The 24,821-nt window shown below is 52.0% G+C and overlaps 1 protein-coding gene across 2 annotated transcripts; it reads left to right on the plus strand.

Annotated features, from left to right (window-relative positions):
* The first annotated feature begins 1,037 nt into the window (after positions 1-1,037).
* LOC130884600 (myosin-6) lies at positions 1,038-24,600 on the plus strand. 2 transcript variants are annotated; one of them, XM_057785679.1, is made up of 37 exons: positions 1,038-1,240; positions 2,353-2,496; positions 2,659-2,815; positions 2,900-2,927; positions 3,171-3,279; positions 3,496-3,588; positions 4,342-4,405; positions 4,610-4,708; positions 5,168-5,271; positions 5,363-5,501; positions 5,928-6,196; positions 6,463-6,633; positions 7,807-8,116; positions 8,665-8,735; positions 8,980-9,067; positions 9,155-9,272; positions 9,432-9,555; positions 9,760-9,896; positions 12,227-12,482; positions 12,732-12,974; positions 13,140-13,316; positions 13,585-13,730; positions 13,957-14,047; positions 15,483-15,872; positions 16,176-16,302; positions 16,393-16,511; positions 16,820-17,016; positions 17,552-17,735; positions 17,870-18,035; positions 18,136-18,260; positions 19,020-19,328; positions 19,707-19,910; positions 21,685-21,810; positions 21,916-22,191; positions 23,256-23,351; positions 24,048-24,182; positions 24,527-24,600. In XM_057785679.1, the coding sequence occupies exons 1-37, from the start codon at positions 1,040-1,042 to the stop codon at positions 24,548-24,550; spliced, it is 5,817 nt and encodes a 1,938-aa protein (XP_057641662.1). In that variant the 5' UTR covers positions 1,038-1,039; the 3' UTR covers positions 24,551-24,600. The 2 variants fall into 2 exon arrangements, with proteins under 2 accessions (XP_057641662.1, XP_057641663.1); XM_057785680.1 differs by having other exon boundaries at positions 24,530-24,600.
* Positions 24,601-24,821: the final 221 nt, after the last annotated feature.

Genomic DNA, 24,821 nt, shown 5'->3' on the forward strand with positions numbered 1-24,821 from the left:
TGGGATATAAAGGAACCAGAGCCTTGAGAGCCGTTGGACAGAGAGTTCTGCAGCCCAGGTAAGAGGGAGTTTAGAGTGGGGGCTCTCCAGTCACACCAGACTGTCCCCACCTAGGAGGAAGCTGCCTTCCCTGGAGATCTATCTGCTAGGATGGTCTTCCATCAGTCTGGGAAGTTCTCCCTGGCAGGGGTTCCACAGGAAGCATCAGATGCCCGGCCATTATTCTCCCTCCTGGGCCTGCTTTCCTTATCTTGGTCTTATCTTGCCTCCTGGTCTTCAGCAAGATTTGCCTCGACCACGTTTCTCTGCTGTCTCTCTGCCTTGCCTTCTTGTGTGTTCTTCCTTTCCCACCCATTTCTCACTCCCCTTGCCCCCTTCTCGTGTTTAGCCTTCCTTTCTTTCTATGTCACAGTGCTGGGAATTAAACCCAGGGCTCACACATATTAGTTAAGCAGTCTACCAGTGAGCCACAGTCTCAACCACGCTGCGTCCTTTCTCATCTGCCTCACTCCCTATCTTGGCCTGTTCTAGCCTAGTCAGGATCTCTGCCTGCCAGCCGGCATCTGCTGTTCTTCATCCTGCCTATTCTTCTCTCTGTCCGGCTGCACCTCTGTGGAGCCTCATCCCAGCTGTGGTTCAAATCCTTCAGGATTATCTGTGAAAAGATTAACCAGGTGAGAATGCCCCCAAGTTTCCCCTGCAGACAGCGGGTCATGATTCTTCCAGAAGCCAGGTGGCCAGACCCCTCTCTCTCTTCGCCCCCCTCCACAGCCCAGCACCCTCCCATAACAAACTCTAGCCACTCCTACCCCATACAGACCTCTTGCAGAGAGCCTCCTTCAGATGACTTCACAGGCAGGGCAGACAGGTCGGGGAGGCAGGCACTTTACATGGGGCAGTGGTGGCAGATCCTTAGGAACTGGTACAGAAGAGGCAGTGCAGGGGTGGGTAGGAAAGATGAGGCTATGCAGAAGCCTGGGTCCGCACCAGGAATGACAGACCCTTCCCATCTCCCCCACAAGGGTTTCAAACCGACAAGATGACGGATGCCCAGATGGCCGATTTTGGGGCAGCGGCCCAGTACCTCCGCAAATCAGAGAAGGAGCGCCTAGAGGCCCAAACTCGGCCCTTTGACATCCGCACAGAGTGCTTTGTGCCTGATGACAAGGAGGAGTACGTTAAAGCCAAGATAGTGTCCCGGGAGGGGGGCAAGGTCACTGCCGAAACTGAGAATGGCAAGGTATGTGCACCTGTGGCAAGCCAGGCACGGGTGGGGCAGCTTTGGGAGAGGGGTCAGGGTGGAGCCACCTGTGGTAGGATCTAAGGTGCCTGAGAAAAGGGTGGGAATGCCAAGGTATGTCCCCTTGAGAACCCCAGGACCAGAACCTTCTCAGGAAAACCTAAGCAGGTGCATCCCAGTGTAACCCAAGAGAAGCTCTCTTGCCGGAAAGGATGGATGCTGTCTTCCTCCTCAGGGAGGTCTGTAGATTAAGGACCCAAGAACGGCATTAAAGACAGACCTCTGTTCTGGCAGTTGCATGCCTCCTGTCTGTGCCTCAGTTTCCCCCAAGAATCCCCTTTCTCCAATTCCCTTCCCCTAAACCAAGAGCAGATGCAGGCCCAGATGGGCATAAGGGGCAGAGCTGAATCCTAAGGCAGCGATGCACCTAAGTGCCCCCTTTTCCCTGGGTGCTCGGTCTACCCATGAGACTCTCACCCTGTCACCAGCAGGGCCCAGAGTTGTGTGCCTCACGGGTGTGCTTCACAAGGATGTGTGGATTGATAGTTACAACCCGGTTCAGCCCACTCTGGCTACTACGAAGGCACATCCTCTTCCTCTGTAAAAACACCTGCATCCCTATTGCCAGATGCTATTGGCATCAAGGCATAGCAAACTGATATCAGTCGAGCCCCAGCTGGGACTGATGAGGAGTGCAGAGTTGGGGTGTGCTGCTTTCCCACAGGGGGAAAAGTTTTCCTCGAGCAGCGGTGCCCTTGAGGACTGTGTCCAGGAGACAGCCCAAGGGTCACACATGACAAGTGGACCCCGATTTTACAGCCGCTAGTCCCCAGCTTTGCCTTTATATATTTAAAACATGGGAGCAGAAAAGAGATGGCCACTGGATAGGGATGGGGTTGGCAAGAGAAAGGAACCCTAGAAGATCTTTAGAGCGTGGGCAGGAAACCACCCGGGGCCTGAGTCCTAGTGAGTTAGGGGCAGGAAGCTGGGACCCTTGTCCCCTAAGAACTAGGGGAATGATGGCAAGTCAGCTGTGTCCTGGGAAGAGAACGATCTGACAAGAGCCCACAGGAAAGTGGTCGTCCATCCCATCACCCATTCTCCTCCTCTAGACGGTGACCATAAAAGAGGACCAGGTGCTGCAGCAGAACCCGCCCAAGTTCGACAAGATTGAGGACATGGCCATGCTGACCTTCCTGCACGAGCCGGCCGTGCTGTACAACCTCAAGGAGCGCTATGCAGCCTGGATGATCTACGTGAGTGGCGGGTGCACACTGCAGAGGCCTACACAGGCTAGGGGGCTCACAAACCCAGCTTCCTCTTGCCCAGCTGATGTGTCTAGGGATGCCTCTGACTGCCATCCCCACCAGGCCTAGACTCCCCTTATCGACCACACACCATCTTTGTCTTCTGCTCAGACCTACTCAGGCCTCTTCTGTGTCACTGTCAACCCCTATAAGTGGCTGCCAGTGTATAACGCTGAAGTGGTGGCTGCCTACAGGGGCAAGAAGAGGAGCGAGGCCCCGCCCCACATCTTCTCTATCTCTGACAACGCCTATCAGTACATGCTGACAGGTGAGCCTGATGTCCTGGCCTGTGTCCCCTCACCCCAGCCCCCACCTAGCCCCAACCCATTGTCTCTCCTCTTCTCTCTTCCAGATCGGGAGAACCAGTCCATCCTTATCACGTGAGCAAGCACTAATCTCTCACAGGGGTTTTGGGTGGGTTTTCCCAGGCCAATTCTTGGGGTGCAGGTGGGAAAGAGTGCTTTCAGGCTATAATTCAAAGGTATGGGACCTGGTCTCTTATTAGAAGGCTTCTTCTGTAGTGCTGGGCTCTGGTGGCCAGGGCTAGGACAGAAAGGGCATGGAGAACTCTGTATGAACAATAGTGGAATTCCTGGGCTCTGACTGTCCCTTCTTGCCTCAAGCGGAGAATCCGGAGCAGGGAAAACGGTGAACACAAAGCGTGTCATCCAGTACTTTGCCAGCATTGCGGCCATAGGAGACCGCAAGAAGGACAATCCCAGTGCAAACAAGGTGAGCATGGGTCACAGGCTCAGCAGAGGAGCTGCAGGCTTGCAAGTAGGGCTTGTGGGATTAGCGCGGAAGATCCATCTGGCAGGGCACACGTGTGGCCTGAAGACTCGTCATCCACCCAGCCCTGCTCCTGAGGAGCGGTGTAGGCAGCTGGCCAATCAAAACTGTCTGGAAGTGAGTGGAAGATGAATCCCCAAACTTCTGCTCCTCTCACAGGGCACCCTGGAGGACCAGATTATCCAGGCTAACCCCGCCCTGGAAGCCTTCGGCAATGCCAAGACCGTCAGGAACGACAACTCCTCCAGATTCGTGAGTGATCCTGGACCACTACCATGGTCTCATCCAAACTGGTCAAGAAATTGGTGGCAGTTCTATTTGGCCAACAGTCAACATAATTGGTTGATTATATCGCACCTGGGTTTTGGATATCATTAAGTACATGTGTATGCACACACACACACGCACATGCACGCGTACACACACAACACACACATGCACATATACACACACACGTGCACATACACACACGCGTGCGCACGCGCGCGCACACACACACTCCTGACCCAATCTGGCTCCTTGAGTTCTGGGAACCCAGGAAAGAGACCCAAACTCTCCAGAGGTGTGGTAGAGTAGATTTGGGTCATATTTGAAATCTCTTATGAACATTTTCAACATTTCTTCCCTTTTTTACCACACCCTGGGCCCAAAGGCCTGAATTTCTACATGCTGAGCAAGTCATCAACCTCCTTGAGCCCCAAGCCCTTCACTTGTAGAACAGGGGTGATACCAGCTGCCTTACTGAACACTGGCAGGAGGGGATGAGGTGAAAGCCACAGAGAGGGGCTGTGGCGTAGAACAAGCCTGGCTGCTGTTTCCCTCCCAGCTTCTCACTGGTGTCTGGGCATGAGCTGCCTTCTCCTAGTTTCCGCTGATACTAAACTACGACATCAAATAGACCATTTACATTCTAGAATCATCCAGGGCATTCTTGTTCGGGCTGACATCCAAGATGTGAGTACATATTTCTGACCAGCGCCTTCACTCTGTCTGGTCTACCCACAGGGGAAATTCATCAGGATCCACTTCGGGGCCACCGGAAAGCTGGCTTCTGCCGACATAGAGACCTGTGAGTACCACCACACCTGCTCCCGTCCCTCTGTACAGCTGCATCTTCTCATTGCCTGGTTTTCAGTGTTAACATTCTTTCCTGAACCAGTCTTTCCCTGGGAGTCTTCACTGTGGTGTGGGAGCCTCTCGCTCTGATCCCGCTCTGTTGCTGACTTGTCTCTCTCCTCTCACCTGCCTGTCCTCCTCGTTCTCCTTTCCTCAGACCTTCTGGAGAAGTCCCGGGTGATCTTCCAGCTCAAGGCTGAGAGAAACTACCACATCTTCTACCAGATCCTGTCCAACAAGAAGCCAGAGCTGCTGGGTAAGGCCAGCCTGACCATTGCCCACGGCCCTCCCCAGAGGCCCCCCGTGGGCTCCTCCCCTGGCTTTATCCATCCTCCCTGTTTCCTCTTTCCTCTGCTCCTGTCTTCCTCCTCCCTGCTGGACCACACCTCTCTGGATGCATTATCAAGTGCCTTGCCCCCCTTTTGTCTTTCCTCTCTTGCCTGCCATGTTGTCTCTCCTCCCCGTTTTCTTCCTCCTTCTCTCCACACACTTCTCTTTGGTCCACTGTCTTTCTCCCTCCCTTTCACTCTGGCCTTGGGACTTTTTGCTTGTGTGTTTTTACTTCTTTTGCGTTCTCTCATTGGCCCTCAGTGACTGTCCTCTTCTCTACCTCCCCACTGTCCTATCTCCCTCCAATTCTCCTCCATTCCCTCCTCCTTCCCCTTCTCTACCTCCTTCTCCCCCATCCCCACCTTGCCCTCCCTGCTTGGCACAGACATGCTGCTGGTTACCAACAACCCCTACGACTACGCCTTCGTATCCCAGGGAGAGGTGTCTGTGGCCTCCATCGATGACTCTGAGGAGCTTCTGGCCACCGATGTGAGCGAGGCGACTGGAGATGCTTTTGGGGGTTCTGGAGAGCTCCTGGATCGTCCTCCACTCAACCCCCATGTCTCTCCCTCTGTCCCAGAGCGCGTTTGATGTGCTGAGCTTCACAGCAGAGGAGAAGGCTGGTGTCTATAAGCTGACTGGCGCCATCATGCACTATGGGAACATGAAGTTCAAGCAGAAGCAGCGAGAGGAGCAGGCGGAGCCGGATGGCACAGAAGGTGTGGGAGAGGGGCAGTGTTGAGAGACCCCTAGGTTCTCATGGGCTGAACAGGCCTATTGACCTTACATGCAGAGGACAGTCACCAGGGGCTGAACCCTCCATGTGTGCCCAACAGTTCACTCAACAAGGAATTAGGTTGGCAACAAAGTCGTTCGGACTATCATCCAGAAAGTGGGGGGAAACTGGGAGCTGAATAAGATCAGTAGCCAACGTCTTCACCCAGGGCCAGGCCCTTCTGCCGGGCCTACTCTTCAGTAAGGTCCCAGGCAGGCTGGAGGAATGGAGGCTTGAGGTATAGAGAGAGGGAGTGGAGGATGTGTTGGGACGAGGCCTTGGCAAGTGGACCCATGGCCACACTGATCAGAAGTTAACTGGGACAAGGAAGGGAGGCACTGAAATCACTTCTACTGTCCTTGTCGATCAGATGCTGACAAGTCCGCCTACCTCATGGGGCTGAACTCAGCCGACCTGCTCAAGGGGCTGTGCCACCCTCGGGTCAAAGTGGGCAACGAGTATGTCACCAAGGGGCAGAGTGTCCAGCAGGTGTACTACTCCATCGGGGCACTGGCCAAGTCAGTGTACGAGAAGATGTTCAACTGGATGGTGACTCGCATCAACGCAACCCTGGAGACCAAACAGCCACGCCAGTACTTCATAGGTGTCCTGGACATAGCCGGCTTTGAGATCTTCGATGTGAGTCTGGGAACCCTGGCCTGCCTGGGACGCCACTTGTCCCTCACCTACTCACTCACACCTTTGGTCACGTGTGGAGGGCCAGCTGTGGGCCAGGCCCAGGATGGCAGTGGGGATCATAGAGTGACAGAGCCAGTTCCCGTCCCTTCCCTGTCATGACCTGTGCTGGGCTCGGTGTGGGGCAGGTGTGTGGCACAGCCCTCAGCTGGCCCCATGGCCACTCAGACCCTCAGTCAGCCTGCCTGACTGGCTGTCACACCCTCCAGTTCAACAGCTTCGAGCAGCTGTGCATCAACTTCACCAACGAGAAGCTGCAGCAGTTCTTCAACCACCACATGTTCGTGCTGGAGCAGGAGGAGTACAAGAAGGAAGGCATCGAGTGGGAATTCATCGACTTCGGCATGGACCTGCAGGCCTGCATCGACCTCATCGAGAAGGTGTGCCGGGCTCCTAAGCTCTCTTCCCTGACAATCCAGACAAAGCAGTAGTTCCATCTTCTCTACCCTCAGGAAACTACAGTCCCCAGAATCCCAAGCTGCTTCCCAGACCCAGTTTCACCCACTGCGGTGAGGTCACAGGCACCCACAAGTGCTTTCTTCTTTCCTCAGACGTGGAGGAAAGTTTCTTTTCTTTTTCCAGTATAAGATGGTCACTTTCCAGGGACTCCTTACCCTTTTCTGTCACATAAGAGATATCATTCATGGAAGGATTCTAGACAGAGCCTGGAAATGTCTGTGCTTCCTGCTTACTGAGAAATAACCAATCTCTAGTCCGTGCCCCCCATGCCATGGTGACTGCTTGCAGTGCCTTGCTCTTTGATACAGGCCACAGCCCAGCGTCTGACCTGCAACGCGGTCAGCCACCGTCCTCCCAAAATGGGGATTTCCCACAAGCTGAGTCATTGCTTGAATTATAGACCAAGGTTCTCATTTTCCAGGGACCACAGACTTCCCTAAACTATGAGAGAGGCATATGTATCTTTCTAGAGTAGTAGTTTCCAGCGTCATCAAATTCAAAAGAATTCTAGCCCCAAGGAAAGCCAAAACATACATTCTTTAAAGGACAAAATGGTTTTCAGAACCTAGATGGCCCACCAACAACAACTTTTGAATTGCTGCTGACAGGGATCTTTTGCCCCTGTAGCCTGTGGACACATATCTCTCCCTAACCTGAAAAGTAGCTTGTTTCTAGTCTTTGCAGACCTTGAGGGGAGTCATTAGGAATGCAAAGCTATTGTGCTATTGAGGGGAAAATTATGTGGGGTAGCTCCAGATGCAATTGGATGTAGGTTAATTAAGAATATTATCAGCCAAGCAGTGGTGGCGCATGCCTGTAATCTCAGCACTTGGGAGACAAAGGCAGAAGGATTTCTGTGAGTTCAAGGCCAACCTGGTCTACAGAGTAAGTTCCAGGACAGCCAGGGCTACACAGAGAAACCCTGTCTCAAAATAATAACAATAACAACAACAATAATAATAACTTCCAAGAGGCTCTGCCCAGGCACCCTCATTGGCAATGCAGGTCTGTAGGGTCTTCCTGTCAGAGTGTGGGACTCCAGAAACCTGGAAGTGTAATCGGGGATTCTTTCTCTCCTCGCTCTGTGCTCTCAGCCCATGGGCATCATGTCCATCCTGGAGGAAGAATGCATGTTCCCCAAGGCCTCAGACATGACCTTCAAGGCCAAGCTGTACGACAACCACCTGGGCAAGTCCAACAACTTCCAGAAGCCTCGCAATGTCAAGGGGAAGCAGGAAGCCCACTTCTCTTTGGTGCACTACGCTGGTACCGTGGACTACAACATTATGGGCTGGCTGGAAAAGAACAAGGACCCCCTCAATGAGACGGTGGTGGGTTTGTACCAGAAGTCCTCCCTCAAGCTCATGGCCACACTCTTCTCCACCTATGCGTCTGCCGACACTGGTAAGGGAACTGCCCCTACAATGGGCTAGGGAGTTTCCACAAGTGTGGGGTCCAGAGACAGCAGCCAGGCCCCACCAGTCCTACACTGGCCTGCACCTTCCCCTACCTTGTGCCAGTCCCCTGAAGACTGGGAGTAGCTGGAGGTTAGCAAGGGGGGGGGGCACACACATTTCCATCAGACGCCCAGCACAAAACAATGTAGAAAAATTTCAGTACACATTGAGAAGATAGCTGAGTAAGGGTCGGACAGATGAGGCTCCAGAGAACGAAGAACAGGTGTGGTTTGAAATGACTCCGGTGAAGGAGAAAAAGAGTTGAAAGTGGAAAGAGCTTGAAGGCGGGGTTAGGAGAGGGGAAGACAGGGCAGTAGCGGTGTTTCCAGCCTTATCTTAGCCTGCACTCTCCTTAGCTTCTGGAGGCAGTTACTTCCACCCTCATGGAAAATAGTTTGCCCAAGTCACACAACCCCTGAGGACCAGAGCTCTGCCCTTGCCCAGGAGCGCCTGTGTTTTTAGGTTCTTGCTCATGGGTCCTTCTCATGTTGTTAGGCGACAGCGGGAAAGGCAAAGGAGGAAAGAAAAAAGGTTCATCCTTCCAGACAGTGTCTGCTCTCCACCGGGTAAGAACCCAGAGATCGCAGAACACCTGGAGTGGGTAAACCCGGGCCTCTGTCCTGATGCTATGTGTGTGGGAAGGACAGAAGCCAGTTACGTGGTCATTTTTTGGTACTTAAACACTACATGAAACAGAGCTCACTCTGCTTCCTTTGGGTGGTCCTGGTGATGGAGCCTCTGCAGCCCAGGGCTCGGGTGCCCAAGGGCAGGTACGTAAGGTCCCTGATTCCCCTCTATACTCATATCCAGGAAAATCTGAACAAGCTGATGACAAACCTGAGGACCACCCACCCTCATTTTGTGCGCTGCATCATCCCCAATGAGCGGAAGGCGCCAGGTGAGCCATGGGAAAAGTTTTAGTCAGGGGAGACTGCCTGGCATCCACTTACCCAGAGACTGATTCCCTTCTGCTCTGCTGCCCCAGGGGTGATGGACAACCCTCTGGTCATGCACCAGCTGCGATGCAATGGCGTGCTGGAGGGCATCCGCATCTGCAGGAAGGGCTTCCCCAACAGAATTCTTTATGGGGACTTCCGGCAGAGGTGGGTAAGGGGTGCCCAGGGGGTGCCCCCAGGGCTCAGGGAGCCAGGGGTGGACTGCTTTGGTGGGAGTGGGGGCCTATGGTTGCCCTGGAATTCTGCAGGCAGAGCAAACCCACACCCACCCAGAATGCAAATAACTCTGAGAACTTCCCTCCCAAGGTACCGCATCCTGAACCCAGCAGCCATCCCTGAGGGCCAATTCATTGATAGCAGGAAAGGGGCTGAGAAGCTGCTGGGCTCCCTGGACATTGACCACAACCAGTACAAGTTTGGTCACACCAAGGTGAGTCTAGAGCTGCACGGAATGGGTGCAGAGCAGGTGCCATACTGAGTGCCACAGCTGAGATGGTTGCATTCCCACAGTCAGACCTAGAATGCACAGGTGGTGGGTACCTGGAAGCTCACTGAACAATCTTCCACCCACCTCTACCCTGGTCACCCTCCCTTGCGGCTGTGCCCCACGCTGGTTCTACCCACTTGCCCACAGGTGTTCTTCAAGGCGGGGCTGCTAGGGCTGCTGGAGGAGATGCGTGATGAGAGGCTGAGCCGCATCATCACCAGAATCCAGGCCCAGTCCCGAGGCCAGCTCATGCGCATTGAGTTCAAGAAGATGGTAGAACGCAGGTGAGACAGGAGTGGAGGGAGGGGTGTCAGATGAGAGTCAGGCAAGCAGTGCCAAACAGATGATCTGGTTCAGATCTTGGCTCCGCCACTTGCTAGGGATTTGGACAAGTAGCTGCACTCCAATAGCTTTCATTTTGAACTACTTTTTTTAAAGGCTCCAATGACGTGTCAAAACACTGGATTAACTAAGAAGTCTGATCTAATACTTGTAGATGTATAAACTGGTATAGGATTTTGAAAAACATTTTATTCTCTTTTTAATGTACGTAGTTTTTCGATTAGATTCATTTATTTATGGGGGGTGCTGTGTCACATCTATGAAAGTCAGGGGACAATCCACAGACCTGGGTCTCTCTTTCTACCATTTGGGTCCAAGGGGTCACGCAGGTCTGCAGGACTGCAGCTTTTACCTGCTGAGCCAACTCACCAGCTCTTATTCTCTCTCTTTTAAAGAATATGTTACATTTATGTGTTTATTTTGTGTGTGCCCGTGTAGGTGGCATGTGTGTCTGTGCATGAGCCGTGGTGCATACAGAGGTCAGAGGACAATTCGCAGGGGTCAGTTCTCTGCTTCTCCCGTGGTCAGTTCCAGGGACTGAACTCAGGCCGTGAGCCTTGATGGCAAGAGTCTTTGTTAGCTGGGCCATCTCACCAGCCCTATTCTTTTCTTTGAAGTTGAACTATCAGATATCTTAATTTTTTAAGCTTTTGACAAATTCATACATATATTCAATGCACCGTGATCATATTCACCCATGCCCCTCCCCCAGCACTCCTGCTGACCCCTTCTTATTCCTAACTAGTCCCCTTGTGCTTTCATGTCTTTACTTTTTTTTAATCAATGTATATTTCCCCATTCCACTCCTGAATACAACCCCACAGAGAAACCCCTTCACGTGTGCACCATGAGACAAAACCCCAGTTTTCATAGAGGTCTTAATCTTAAGAGCAGAAACCTGGAGACAACCTCAGTTTCCCTCTAAAGGGAAGTGGCTGAATAGTATTCCAGCCACTTGGTGAGATACTATAAAACAGCAAAAATGGCTAAACTTTGGTTACATGGTAGATAATACATATGAACTTTAAAAGCATAAATCACTAAGGGAAGAAAAGCAAGTCATACAGCAGACATTCAGTATGATACAGTAGTTATTAACAAAACTCAGAAATAATAAAAACAGAAATGCATTTTACTTATTTCTTGTTTTTGTTTCTTTGTTTTTTGAGACAAGGTTTCTCTGCATAGCCCTGACTATCCTGGAACTCACTCTGTAGACCAGGCTGGTCTTGACTCACAGAGATCCTCCTGCCTCTGCCTCGCAAGTGTTGGAACTAACAGTGTGTGCCACCACTATCCCGCTCGAAAATGCGTTGATTCAAGCTACTTGTGTATGTTGTTGTAGTGTTTGTTTCAAGAAGGAAATGAGGAGCTGGGGAAACGGCTCATGTACAAACAAGAGCACTTAGGTTCCATCTCCAGCAGTCACATGAAAAGCCAGGTGTGGCTGCATAAACCTGGGGCCCCAGCAGTGTGGGGTACAGAGACAGGGGGATCACTCACGCTGGCTGGATACCAGCCTAACCGAAATGGTGAGTCCCAGGTGCAGTGTCTCAAGAGAATAAGGCAGAGAATGACAGAGACACCTAATGTCCTCCTCTAGCCTCTAGGCATGCACGGGCATGTACACCCACACATGTGTCTACATACAACACATGCACACACATGTGCAAATTTTAAAAAATCGAGACCATATTTCACTATGTATTCAGGGCTGGTTTGGAACTCAACATGTAGAGCAGGCTGGCCTCCACAGCAATTTGCCCTCTTCTGCCTCCTGAGTGGAGATAAAAAGTGTGCACTACCACAAGCAAAAAAAAAAAAATAAGTAAAAAAATGGAAACCAATATGGACAGCAGCAACGGCTGCTTCTGGTAGAGGCTCGAGGAGGTGGAGGGAGGAGCAGACCGCTACCTCGACATCTGAAGGCTCCATCTCCTGCTCACGGGGTGGGTTCCCAAGCAGTTATTTTGCTTTTATGCTTCATGACATGCTCACCGACATTCTGAGATGTAAAATACTACATAATCTCTAACTTATTTGAAGGTCTCCTAAAAATGAATCATTGAGCACATTGTTGAAATCACCAGGTCATGAATCCCAATTCAGTGTAGAGATCTTGGGTTGGGAGGACACACGGGGGTGAGGCTACAATGCCCCCTTGTCGTTGGCATCTACAAACTTGCATAGGTGGAGGAGGCCAATGCAACTGGTACCATAACTGAGGAGACTTCCTTCTAGTGTTCTTCCTAATTCCGCACTTTCTTGTCAGGGATGCCCTCCTAGTTATCCAGTGGAACATCCGGGCCTTCATGGGGGTCAAGAACTGGCCATGGATGAAGCTCTACTTCAAGATCAAGCCGCTGCTGAAGAGTGCAGAGACGGAGAAGGAGATGGCCAACATGAAGGAGGAGTTTGGACGAGTCAAAGACTCACTAGAGAAGTCTGAGGCTCGTCGCAAGGAGCTGGAGGAAAAGATGGTGTCCCTGCTGCAGGAAAAGAATGACCTGCAGCTCCAAGTGCAGGCGGTGAGGCCCCATAGCCATTGTTAACTTCCTCACCCCACACTTTGGTCATACTTCCCACAACTCCACACCTCTCTGTACCAAGAGTGCACCTCCTTGTCACATGAAGCCACATACTTTCTCTTCCCTCTCTCTCTGTCTCCTAGGTATTGTCCATCTCCGGAGTATGAGAATCCAGAAGCTTCACCCTCTAAAAGACCCAGCATCTTTCTTCTCTTTAACCATTAGCTTCTTCTCTCCCTCCTCCCCCAGGAACAAGACAACCTCAATGATGCAGAGGAGCGCTGCGACCAGCTGATCAAGAACAAGATCCAGCTGGAGGCCAAGGTGAAGGAGATGACCGAGAGGCTGGAGGACGAGGAGGAGATGAATGCTGAGCTCACGGCCAAGAAACGCAAGCTGGAAGATGAGTGCTCGGAGCTCAAGAAGGACATTGATGACCTGGAGCTGACACTGGCCAAGGTGGAGAAGGAGAAGCACGCCACAGAGAACAAGGTGAGGCCAGCTTCCTCTGGGTCATCCCACGTTTCCTGAAGATTTCCAGACCAGAGTATGGGCCTAGTTGGTAGCATCTTTATAGGTGTCTCTGGGATGACATCTTTTGACCCTAAAAGCAATGTGATGAGTTTTTTTTAATTTTTATTCATTTTTGGGGGACAGGTTAAAAACCTGACAGAGGAGATGGCTGGACTGGATGAGATCATTGCCAAGCTGACCAAGGAGAAGAAAGCTCTGCAAGAGGCCCACCAGCAGGCCCTGGATGACCTGCAGGCTGAGGAAGACAAGGTCAACACTCTGACCAAGTCTAAAGTCAAGCTGGAGCAGCAAGTGGATGATGTAAGTAGCAAGAACCAAGTGCCCCTTCTCTCAGATCAAGACTTTGTAGTTGGTGCCCATAGGTGGGGAGTTCTTCCCTCAGCATCTAACGTTTCTAGCCCCAGGGCTTTCCCGTTGTCTGTGGTTCCTCATCAGGCATCTCTGAGTCCTTTGTGTTTTCAGGATTTCTATGCAGGCTTGAGTACCAACCTCACTAGGCTTCAATTTTAAGACACACACTGTGGATTTCTGCCTCTCCAGCATTTATTCATTATATTCTGTCCACCAGCTGGAGGGATCCCTGGAGCAGGAGAAGAAGGTGCGCATGGACCTGGAGCGAGCCAAACGGAAGCTGGAGGGTGACCTGAAGCTAACCCAGGAGAGCATCATGGACCTGGAGAATGACAAACTTCAGCTGGAAGAAAAACTCAAGAAGTATGAACTGTGGTGGGCAGGAGGGACAGACGAGGGTGTCTGGCCTGGTAGCCATGGTTCAGAGAGCTGTATTTCCACCAGTTTGGTTGCCCTGGGCACAGTGGAAGGGAAAGCCACCAGGCTGCACCCCACTGTCAGGGCCAGGACCAGGTTCTGGCATAAAGCAATAAAAGGAAACAGGCCCAGCGAAAGAAAGATCACCAGTCCCATGTCCGTTCCTCTCCAGGAAAGAGTTCGACATCAACCAGCAGAACAGTAAAATTGAGGATGAGCAGGCCCTGGCTCTTCAGCTGCAGAAGAAACTGAAGGAAAACCAGGTGACCTTCTTTTCAGTGTGGCCAAAGGGAGTCAAAGCCTTCAGGCTGGGGAGGCTGTTTAAGGTTCTAGACAACATCTGGGACTCCAGGCAGCCCAAGACCCAAGCATTCTTCAATGCAGAAACATTGGCCTTCCCATGACTGAGCAAGAATATGTCATCTTCTTGGAAAGCTGTTTGGGAAGAATCATACCTAGAAACAGGGCTTCTTTTTCCCAAGATGCACTCTGCCTGTTGAGGGCTCCTCTGATCCTCTCTGCTCCCCCTCTGCACAGGGGTGAGGCAAGCCCTCACTAAGCCCCCTCCCATAGGCTACTTCGTTCACAGTCCTTGGGTACTAACCTCAAGCACAGCCTAGCGCCCACAGGCATCCTGGAGTAAGTCACCTATCGTCCCTGACAGTCAATATTCTTCTCGCTGTGCTATGGCAGTAAGGCTGTAAATGAAGGCTTACCCACATTCAGGAGTGGTTTGTTCTCCCATCCTCTTGGGTTAGCCAGAATACTGAGCCATCCCCGGGATCTTTGGCCTCTTGAAGACAGCAATGTTGTTATCCTTACCAGGTCTTGGCTCTGGGCTACAGCATCTCCCTCTTTAGTGTAGGCCCTGAGCGTCAAGTCCCAGCTTCTCCATCTTGAGAGCAGAAGTGTAGATCCCCTCTTTCCCACCCCAGGAGTCACTCTGTCCATTACACGAGAAAATGGGATCCCCCAGATCTTCCCTACAGAGACAAAAGACCAAAATGCTAAGTGGGGCCCTCTCCAATTCTAGCCAAGACCAAGACAAGGCTACAACAACGAGGTGGGGTATAGAGAAGAGAGCACCTTGCAGGCACATGGCTGGCTTGGGAAGCAGCAATCAGGTTAGAACTCAGGCCTGAGCATAGCCAAGGAACCCATGGAGAGTGAGGAATGCATTTGTTTAGACTTCATGGTTAGCTCAGATAACGGCAACAGTATTTGATTGCGTCTGAGGCAGCTTGCTGCAAATGTTTATGAAGACATGAACGCTTACTTTCCTGCATGATGGTTGGTGGAGCAGAGTCGGGTGAAACTGTGGATTCTTCAAGGTTCATAATCTCATGAGGTCTCAGGATCCCCCTCCAAGTCCAGGTGCTCAGCACTTAAGCTGCAGCTGCTCAAAATGAGTGTGGGATGGTTTTAGGAAATTCTCAAAACTTTGGCATCAGCTGAATTCCTAATGATAGACAGTTCAAGTTAGGGTGTTTAGCAGCACCCCTTGATTCTCCTTACAGCTGCCATAGCATCCTCCACCAAGTCCACATGATTGAAAATGTCTCCAGGCATTGCCAGCTGTACCCAATGGCTGAAAACCAGTGCTAGAAACCTAGTACCTGGGAGTCTTTCACAGCTCTGGAGTGGGGACCTCAATGGAGGGGTCCAAGGTCCAGTCTGAACCTCCGTGTCCCTGACTAGGCACGCATCGAAGAGCTGGAGGAGGAACTGGAGGCCGAGCGCACAGCCAGGGCCAAGGTGGAGAAGTTGCGCTCAGACCTGACCCGGGAGCTGGAGGAGATCAGTGAGCGGCTGGAGGAGGCCGGTGGGGCCACATCTGTGCAGATAGAGATGAACAAGAAGCGGGAGGCCGAGTTCCAGAAGATGCGGAGGGACCTGGAGGAGGCCACCCTGCAGCACGAGGCCACAGCTGCGGCCCTGCGCAAGAAGCACGCGGACAGCGTGGCCGAGCTGGGGGAGCAGATCGACAACCTGCAGCGTGTGAAGCAGAAGCTGGAGAAGGAGAAGAGCGAGTTCAAGCTGGAGCTGGACGATGTCACCTCCAACATGGAGCAGATCATCAAGGCCAAGGTGGGCCCTGTCCTCTCTGCCATCTCTTGTCATTCTTACTTCCTTTATTCCCCACTGGCCTTTGCCTCCTGTCTGCTCTGCCTCTCCATAGCCTTTGCCTACATTTTTCTACTAATCTTTCCTTAATTCATGTGCCCTCCAGACTGAGTCCCTTCTACTCTGACAATGTCACCCTCCTTCCTGTCCTCTGTGCTCAGTACATCTCCTTCCTTCCTCTGGTCTGGGTTCACACAACTCCTCCTCCTCCCTGCCGGCTTTAGCCATTCCCACACTCACCTTTCATCTGCTCGTCACGGCCTGTAGGCAAACCTGGAGAAAGTGTCACGGACACTGGAGGACCAGGCCAACGAATACAGAGTAAAGTTGGAAGAATCCCAGCGCTCCCTCAATGACTTCACCACACAGCGAGCCAAACTGCAGACGGAGAATGGTGGGTGTCCCTGACTGGCTCTTCGCCTGACCTTGGTGGAGCTTTGGTTTCCCTGTTCCGTGACCCATGAACCCATCCTTCCACCTCCAGGTGAGTTGGCCAGGCAACTGGAAGAAAAGGAGGCTCTGATTTCCCAGCTGACCCGAGGGAAACTTTCCTATACCCAGCAGATGGAGGACCTCAAAAGGCAGCTGGAGGAGGAAGGCAAGGTGAGGCCCAGGTGATGACAGCGGGGCACGCTTGATGGCATCCCCTGGTCATGACATTAACTGCAGAAATGCACCTGGAATCCAGAGATAGTCTATTCACCTATCTCCCTACTAAATGACCCTTCTAGGTCATTTAACGACTCCTTATTTATAAGGAAGAGAGGTAGGCATATGAAAATCTCTCAAAGATGTTGAGAATCCATTTTATTTGGGTGATTCTGGACTTTGACTGACATGAATAGCCATAAGAACCAGAGGATAGGGAGGCTGGGTTTGCTCTCACCTCCTTGATGCCCACCTCTTCCCAGGCCAAGAACGCCCTGGCCCACGCCCTGCAGTCAGCCCGGCATGATTGTGACCTGCTGCGGGAACAGTATGAGGAGGAAATGGAGGCCAAGGCTGAGCTACAGCGTGTCCTGTCCAAGGCCAACTCAGAGGTGGCCCAGTGGAGGACCAAGTATGAGACGGACGCCATCCAGAGGACGGAGGAGCTGGAGGAAGCCAAGTGAGTCCTCTGTGGCTACCACCTGCATTTGCAAAGAGAAAGGGGCGAGGCATCTGCTGTGAAGACAGGCAGAGTAGACACAGGAAAGGCTTCTGGAGCGGGAGGATAGAAGAATGGGGAGGACGGGTGAACCACAGAGGCATCCGGGAGAAAACCTGACTCCTGCACACCGGAACATCTGGCTGGCCGGCCCTGATGTATTTCCTTTGACGGGTGAGCTTTTGGCCCGGGTTATACCTGACACTCACGTATAAGACGAGCAAAAAGCTTGTTGGTCAGAGGACCTATCGCCATTCAGCCTGGGGGAACTAACCTGGAGGGGTTCCAAATTGCTGTGGTGGGGGAGGGGGACTGAGCAGCCTATGCTAGAAGACTCTGTCCTAGGCACCAGCAGTCTCACCTCCTCTAGACTGGGGTTCGAGGATCTCAGGGAGCACTGGGGAGAAATGGGGTTTTTCTCATCAACACTGGGAAGAAGGGGATCATGTCAAAGCCTTGATGCCCCAAGTACAGTCACATACATTCCCCTGGGCAGGAAGAAGCTGGCCCAGAGGCTTCAGGATGCAGAGGAGGCAGTGGAGGCCGTCAACGCCAAGTGCTCCTCTCTGGAGAAGACCAAGCACAGGCTGCAGAATGAGATCGAGGACCTGATGGTAGACGTGGAACGCTCCAATGCCGCCGCCGCAGCCCTGGACAAGAAGCAGAGGAACTTCGACAAGGTAGGCTCACAGCAGGGCTGCGGGCAGCGTGCACGGGGCTGGTGGGGGCAGTGCCAGCTCAAGGCCAGAGCATTCTCCTTGGAGGCAGGGGAGGGGCCTGGGGCAGCTCTGGACCGTGTGCCCCTGCCCTGCAGATCCTGGCAGAGTGGAAGCAGAAGTATGAGGAGTCCCAGTCAGAGCTGGAGTCGTCCCAGAAGGAGGCGCGCTCCCTGAGCACAGAGCTGTTCAAGCTCAAGAATGCCTACGAGGAGTCCCTGGAGCACCTGGAGACCTTCAAGAGGGAGAACAAGAACCTCCAGGGTGTGTGGCCGAGGGGCGGGGCGGGCCACGAGGGCAGGGGAGGGCCAAGTGTGATCGCACAGCCCCCCAATATTGATCTTTCTGGTCCTCTGATGCTCAGAGGAGATCTCAGACCTGACTGAGCAGCTGGGAGAAGGGGGGAAAAACGTGCATGAGCTGGAGAAGGTCCGCAAGCAGCTGGAGGTGGAGAAGATGGAGCTGCAGTCGGCCCTGGAGGAGGCTGAGGTAAAGGGCTGGCTCTCCCTGCACCCTCCAGTCTGTCCCATTGTGTCCTACCTTACAGGGGTCACCCCGATCCAAAGGCAAAAATCTCTTGGCTCCCATTCTTAGTAGAAGATCACGTACCCAGTAACCATTTACTGCCTCCAAAGCTAAGGTCTTCACACTGGACAATGCCACAGTCTGATTTTAGGGCAGAAGGTTTGCTTCCCAGTTAGAATCTGGCCATCATAATGACAGCTCAAATAGCTGGGGAGGAGCTCAGGCCCCAGAGCCAAATGACCTGGGTTTGAACCCTGGCATGAGACCGTCTGTGTGCCTTGCTGTCCTCATTGGTAAAGTAGAATTAATATATACACCTCATAAGACTATGTGTATAATTGTTATGAAGATGGATCAAGATAACACAGTCAAGGATTTGTTACATATTAGCTATTGTAACTGTGCTTTTCTACGAAGCCACAGGGCTATAGAAACTTCAACCTTTCCTGTGATTTTATTTTGGCGGGTCAGGACTCCTGCTAAGTTAGTCCCAAAGGTCTGGTGACGGAGAAGTCAGATTCTTTTCTTTTCAGAAGACGGTCCAGGAGTTAGGAGGCTCTAGGGGTCCAGCATTTCCTCTCCCACAGCAGTCTGGGTACAGGGCCTATCACCACAGCTCCTTTCTTGGTCACAGTCCCGGTTAAAGTCTGTCATCCTCTCATCCCCAACACCCAACCTGATTCAGCCCTGATTATCCATCTCCGACTCCTCTTCCCATTCCAGGCCTCCCTGGAGCACGAGGAGGGCAAGATCCTCCGTGCCCAGCTTGAGTTCAACCAGATCAAGGCAGAGATCGAACGGAAACTGGCAGAGAAAGATGAGGAGATGGAGCAGGCCAAGCGCAACCATCTGCGGGTGGTGGACTCCCTGCAGACCTCCCTGGATGCAGAGACACGCAGCCGCAATGAGGCCCTGCGGGTGAAGAAGAAGATGGAGGGCGACCTCAACGAGATGGAGATCCAGCTCAGCCAGGCCAATAGAATAGCCTCAGAGTCCCAGAAGCACCTGAAGAATGCCCAGGCCCACTTGAAGGTAACAGGAGCCAGGGCTCTCAGAAGGTAGTGAGTCAGAATGTGTGTAGTGCCCAGAAAGATGCTAGAAGGTCTACAACCAAAACATTTTATCCCAATCTTGTCCGATCTTGGAAGCTAAGCAGGGCTGGGCCTGGCTAACACTTGAATGGGGGATAGTTAAGGACAGGAAATAACTGGGTTAACAAATTTGAGAAGGTGGGAATCACCTACCTCCTGGACCAGAGCCTCAGGACTAGAGAATAAACAATGAGATAGGTGTTTACATTCCTGTTGACAAGAGGCTGTTGGAAGGGATGGGGTGGGGTGTGCCAGACCCAAAATGGGAGGTTTGGATGGCATACGATCTATGCCCTTTCCCATCATACTTTCCCCATAGGACACTCAGCTCCAGCTGGACGATGCCGTCCATGCCAATGACGACCTGAAGGAGAACATTGCCATCGTGGAGCGGCGCAACAACCTGCTGCAGGCCGAGCTGGAGGAGTTGCGGGCTGTGGTGGAGCAGACAGAGCGGTCTCGGAAGCTGGCGGAGCAGGAGCTGATTGAGACCAGCGAGCGGGTGCAGCTGCTGCACTCCCAGGTGACTAAGTTAGGGTCCCTGTGCAGAAACCCACTGAGTGTCAGAACACAGGATTATTTTTGAACAAGTCAAGCAGGATTGCAAAGTATCTTACTTCTTGGGTCCATTCTCATCTCATCTGTTGGTAGCAGCTTGGAGAACTGTTACCTTGAGAAAGAGCAAGAGACTCAGAAGCTAAGTATGTCATGATCAAGTCACAAATCTGGGGACCATGGACTCCATTTTGTCATCTGATAGTCTTGACCTAGAAGGCAGCCTCCAGTTTGATCTGTAAAGATAGGAGCTTGGGAGTTTAAAGATGCAACGGGCTGGGCGGTGGTGGCGCACACCGTTAATCCCAGTACTCGGGAGGCAGAGGCAGGCAGATCTCTGTGAGTTCGAGGCCAGCCTGGTCTACAAAGGGAGTTCCAGGACAGGCTACAAAGCTACAGAGAAACCCTGTCTCGAAAAACAAAAAAAACAAAACAAAAAAAAAGATGTAACGGACTGGAGAGATGGCTCAGCAGTTAAGTGTGTTTACCGCTCTTTTGCAAGGGCTAAATTTGGTCCCCAGCACCCAAGTCAGGTGTCCCACAATGTCCTATAACTCTGACCCCAGAAGATCTGATGTTTTGGCCTCTGTGGGCACCTGGACTCACATGCGCGCGCGCGCACACACACACACACACACACACACACCGGGACTTTAAAAAATATTTCTAAGAACCATGACTACATCTTCTTGCCAGGCAAACTGTGCAGAGGACGCCGCTTTATAAACCCCCACTGTAGGGGCTGGAGAGATGGCTCAGTGGTTAAGAGCATTGCCTGCTCTTCCAAAGGTCCTGAGTTCAATTCCCGGCAACCACAGGGTGGCTCACAACCATCTGTAATGAGGTCTGGTGCCCTCTTCTGGCCTGCAGACATACGCACAGACAGACTATTGTATAAATAATAAATAAATAAATATAAAAAATAAATAAATAAACCCCCACTGTATCCGGCTCTACTCAGAACAAGTGTGCCACACTATTGTGGTGCTTTGTGTGATTTTGTTCCATACTTTAGCACGTGTGTAAGTGACACCATCCCCTGACTGTACCCTCTCCTTTAGTCAAGTACACACTCCTCTAAGTATAATCATTTCTAGTTATTGTTCCTTCAAATCTTCAGGTTTCTCCTAGAGCACTACCCAGTTCTACACACAAACATGAATTACTAAAGGGCTCGAGGTGAAACTCCAGCCCTTGGCGTCTTCAGAGCTGAGCAATTTCCTGGACCATATTCATTCTCGTGGGGAAGGGAAAGTAAAGAATATCCTGAAAGCTAAGCTTGTTTAACTTTTATTTGTGTATGTCCATGTACGTGCACAGCACATGTACATATAAGTGTGCGTGTGTGTAGAGGTCAAAGGTTGACCCTGGGCATCTTCTTCTCTCTTGAGAGAAGAGAGACCTGAGTGTGGAGCTCACCAACTGGCTGGACCGGTTGATGGGCGTCGCCTGCCTCTAACCTCCAGGCACTGGGTTTCCAGATGTGCACCGCTGCGTTTCCAGATGTGCGCAGCTGCCACATCAGCTTTCACACGGCTTCTGGGATCTGAACTTAGGTCATGTCTGTGTGGCAGGTACTTCACTGACTGAGCCATCTCCCCAGCCTTAGACAGATGGCCGCTGCTGCTGTGGCCTCCTCCTCCTCCCCTTCTTCTTCCAATGACACCTTCTAGTTTTCTCTGAAAAAAATATGGAACCAAGCAATAAAGCATGTATCTGATCTTTTCTCTATTCATATCTAGAACACTAGCCTCATCAACCAGAAAAAGAAGATGGAGTCAGACCTGACCCAGCTCCAGACTGAGGTGGAAGAAGCAGTGCAGGAGTGTAGGAACGCAGAGGAGAAGGCCAAGAAGGCCATCACAGACGTGAGTCCTCTGCCCTGCCTACCCACCCCAGGCCAGCATCTCCCCAGCCTGCTCAGTGAGCCCACGAGGACCTGAACAGACCACGTGTCCCCCTCCCGTGCACAGGCCGCCATGATGGCGGAGGAGCTGAAGAAGGAGCAGGACACCAGTGCCCACCTGGAGCGCATGAAGAAGAACATGGAGCAGACCATCAAGGACCTGCAGCACCGGCTGGATGAAGCCGAGCAGATCGCTCTCAAGGGTGGCAAGAAGCAGCTGCAGAAGCTGGAGGCCCGGGTTCGGGAGCTGGAGAACGAACTGGAGGCTGAGCAGAAGCGCAATGCAGAGTCAGTGAAGGGCATGAGGAAGAGTGAGCGGCGCATCAAGGAGCTCACCTACCAGGTCAGGACAGAGCAACGGCTTTCCTAGCCCACTTCTGGGCTCAGACAGGACCTTTCTAGGCTGTGCCATCCCTCACTAAGGCCAGGCACCACTTCTCACCAGCACCTCTAGGTGCTCTCTGCAGTTTCTCTGACAGTTTCTGGAGGCAGTTCAGCTTGAACCCAGGAATTTTTGCGTGAATAGAGACTCCTATTTTTCCCAAACTGTTTCATTTAACATTTCTCAGGGTTTTTTTTTTTTATTCCAAAGCACTACAATGAATGTTTCAGAATAGTCCAGAAAATTGTTCTACCCTCTGCCAGCCAGACACAAAGAAATGCCATATGGCACTTTAGGAACAAGAGTCAGTTCATGGGAGAAAACAGATCCCCTGTGGAACTACTGGGGCAGCTAAGGGAAGCCAAGGTCTTAGAGCACCTTCCCAGAGTGTCTGAGAACTCCAGCTGTACAGCTGACATTGGCCAGTGACTTGCTAGTCTCAATTTCTGGGACGAGAATGTTAAGGAGATAGGGAAATTGGTCCATTTAAAAAGTGGATACAGGAGGCACAGGGACAAACGTGCAGTGGCATCCTAGAGCATCAGATGACATGGAGACAGGACTATCTAAGGTCATCGGAGCCACTGGCCTTGCTGCCCAGATTCTGGCTTGTTAATTAGAATAATCTAGACAACGATGACACCAGCTTTTCTTTTGCTTTCTTTACCACTCCTCTTCTGGTCACCTTAGAACCACTGGCCGAAAGTGCCCATGTTGCTGCAAGGGGACCTCCATCCACCAGATAGAGGCCAGCAGACCCTGTCCCTGCATATGACCATATTAAGAAGTTCCCTGTGGCTCTGAGAACCTCAGAACCTCTGCCCACTCACAGTACCCCAACACTCATTAATTTGTGGGTCCCCGACTAAAATTCTCTTTGATGTACAAAGAGAGACAGCACCCCTTGACAGCCACTGGAGGGAGAAGCAGCTGAGGCCTGGGGAGCAGAAGAGAACAAGGGAGGAGGAATGATTGCCCTTGCTCCTCTCTCCCAAAACTGGCTTTTCCCTCCCATCCACCTTCAGACAGAGGAGGACAAGAAGAACCTGATGCGGCTGCAGGACCTGGTGGACAAGCTGCAGCTGAAGGTGAAGGCGTACAAGCGCCAGGCTGAGGAGGCGGTGAGTTGATAGTTTTCTCTCCCTCTTTTATCAACACACCTACTAGTGAGAGCCAGTATCCGCCACTGTGGGGCCTAGACGGGGTTCTGCTCTGGCCTTCAGGCCAGGCATTTATCCTGCATGTCTAGTATAATCAGAGCTGTATCTGGTACCCCAAGTTCAAAAGCCAGTGCTGTATGAGCCCTGTGTCTGTCGACTCATTGCTTAGAGCCCACATATGTAGGGCCAAGTGAGGAGTAGGGACAGAACAGGGGCAGGTGCCGCTGAGGACAGGAGAGAGGGCCAAGGGAACTGGGACTGGAAGGGAACCAATTAGACACAGAGCAAAAGAGAAGAAATCTGGCTGGGCAGAAATGGTGGGTGCTGTGTGGATGAGCCCTGTTGTGAAGAAATCCCCCAAGTCTGCAGGCATCTATCTGAGGCACAACTGGAATAGATGTAGTGAATCTGGATTCTGAGCAGGTACGCCAGGCAGCATGGGTTGGTTCATTGCAGGCAGTAGGTGGCCGTGAAGGATCTACTGCATCGGGCAGTAGGTGGCCGTGAAGGATCTTTGAGGAGGGTACAGTACAGGACATCCCTGGGAGGGTTGTTGCAGGAGCTGGGTGAGGAACAGCTCAGGGACAGGGACCATGAGAATCTGGGAGTCCATGGTTCTTCTCATCCCATCCTCCCATCCCCTCTATCTGCTTACAGGAGGAGCAGGCCAACACAAACCTGTCCAAGTTCCGCAAGGTGCAGCATGAACTGGATGAGGCAGAGGAGAGGGCAGACATCGCTGAGTCCCAGGTCAACAAGCTGCGGGCGAAGAGCCGTGACATTGGTGCCAAGGTGGGTTCCCCTGAGATTTCTAGTCATGCTCTCACCAGGATGTCCCTGCATGCATGATGCTCTGAGCAGCTATATGTATATCCTGCATGCATTTAGATATGTGGAGTACAGGGAAAAGGAAACCTGAGGGTCCCACAGACACCTAAGCCTGAGAATCCACTCCCCCACTCACAGCAGCCCTAGGTCTGTATTCTAAACCACAAGCAACCCTATCGTAAGACTTCAGTTTAACCCTGAGATAACCCTATCTTTCCAAGGGTGTCTTCTAAAAGCCACCGAAATCTCTAGGGATTCCTCCCCAGGCCATCTTGCCCTTGCCCTCACAACTCTTATTGCCTTTTCAGCAGAAAATGCACGACGAGGAATGATGCCACCTCCTGAGCCTTGCTGTTGCCAGCCCACAATAAACACGAATACCTACTGAGTCTGCCTGTTCCTCTGTCCTTTTTTTTTTTGGTTTTTCGAGACAGGGTTTCTCTGTGGTTTTGGAGCCTGTCCTGGAACTAGCTCTTGTAGACCAGGCTGGTCTCGAACTCACAGCCTAGAGGAAAAAAGGCATTTCAAGAGAACAAAGCATTGAAGAGAGGGGACAAGAAGTCAGTTGGGATGGAACCACTTATTGGACCACAATGGGTTCCC

The sequence above is a fragment of the Chionomys nivalis genome, chromosome 12 (assembly GCF_950005125.1).
Source record: "Chionomys nivalis chromosome 12, mChiNiv1.1, whole genome shotgun sequence".
NCBI lineage: Eukaryota > Metazoa > Chordata > Mammalia > Rodentia > Cricetidae > Chionomys > Chionomys nivalis.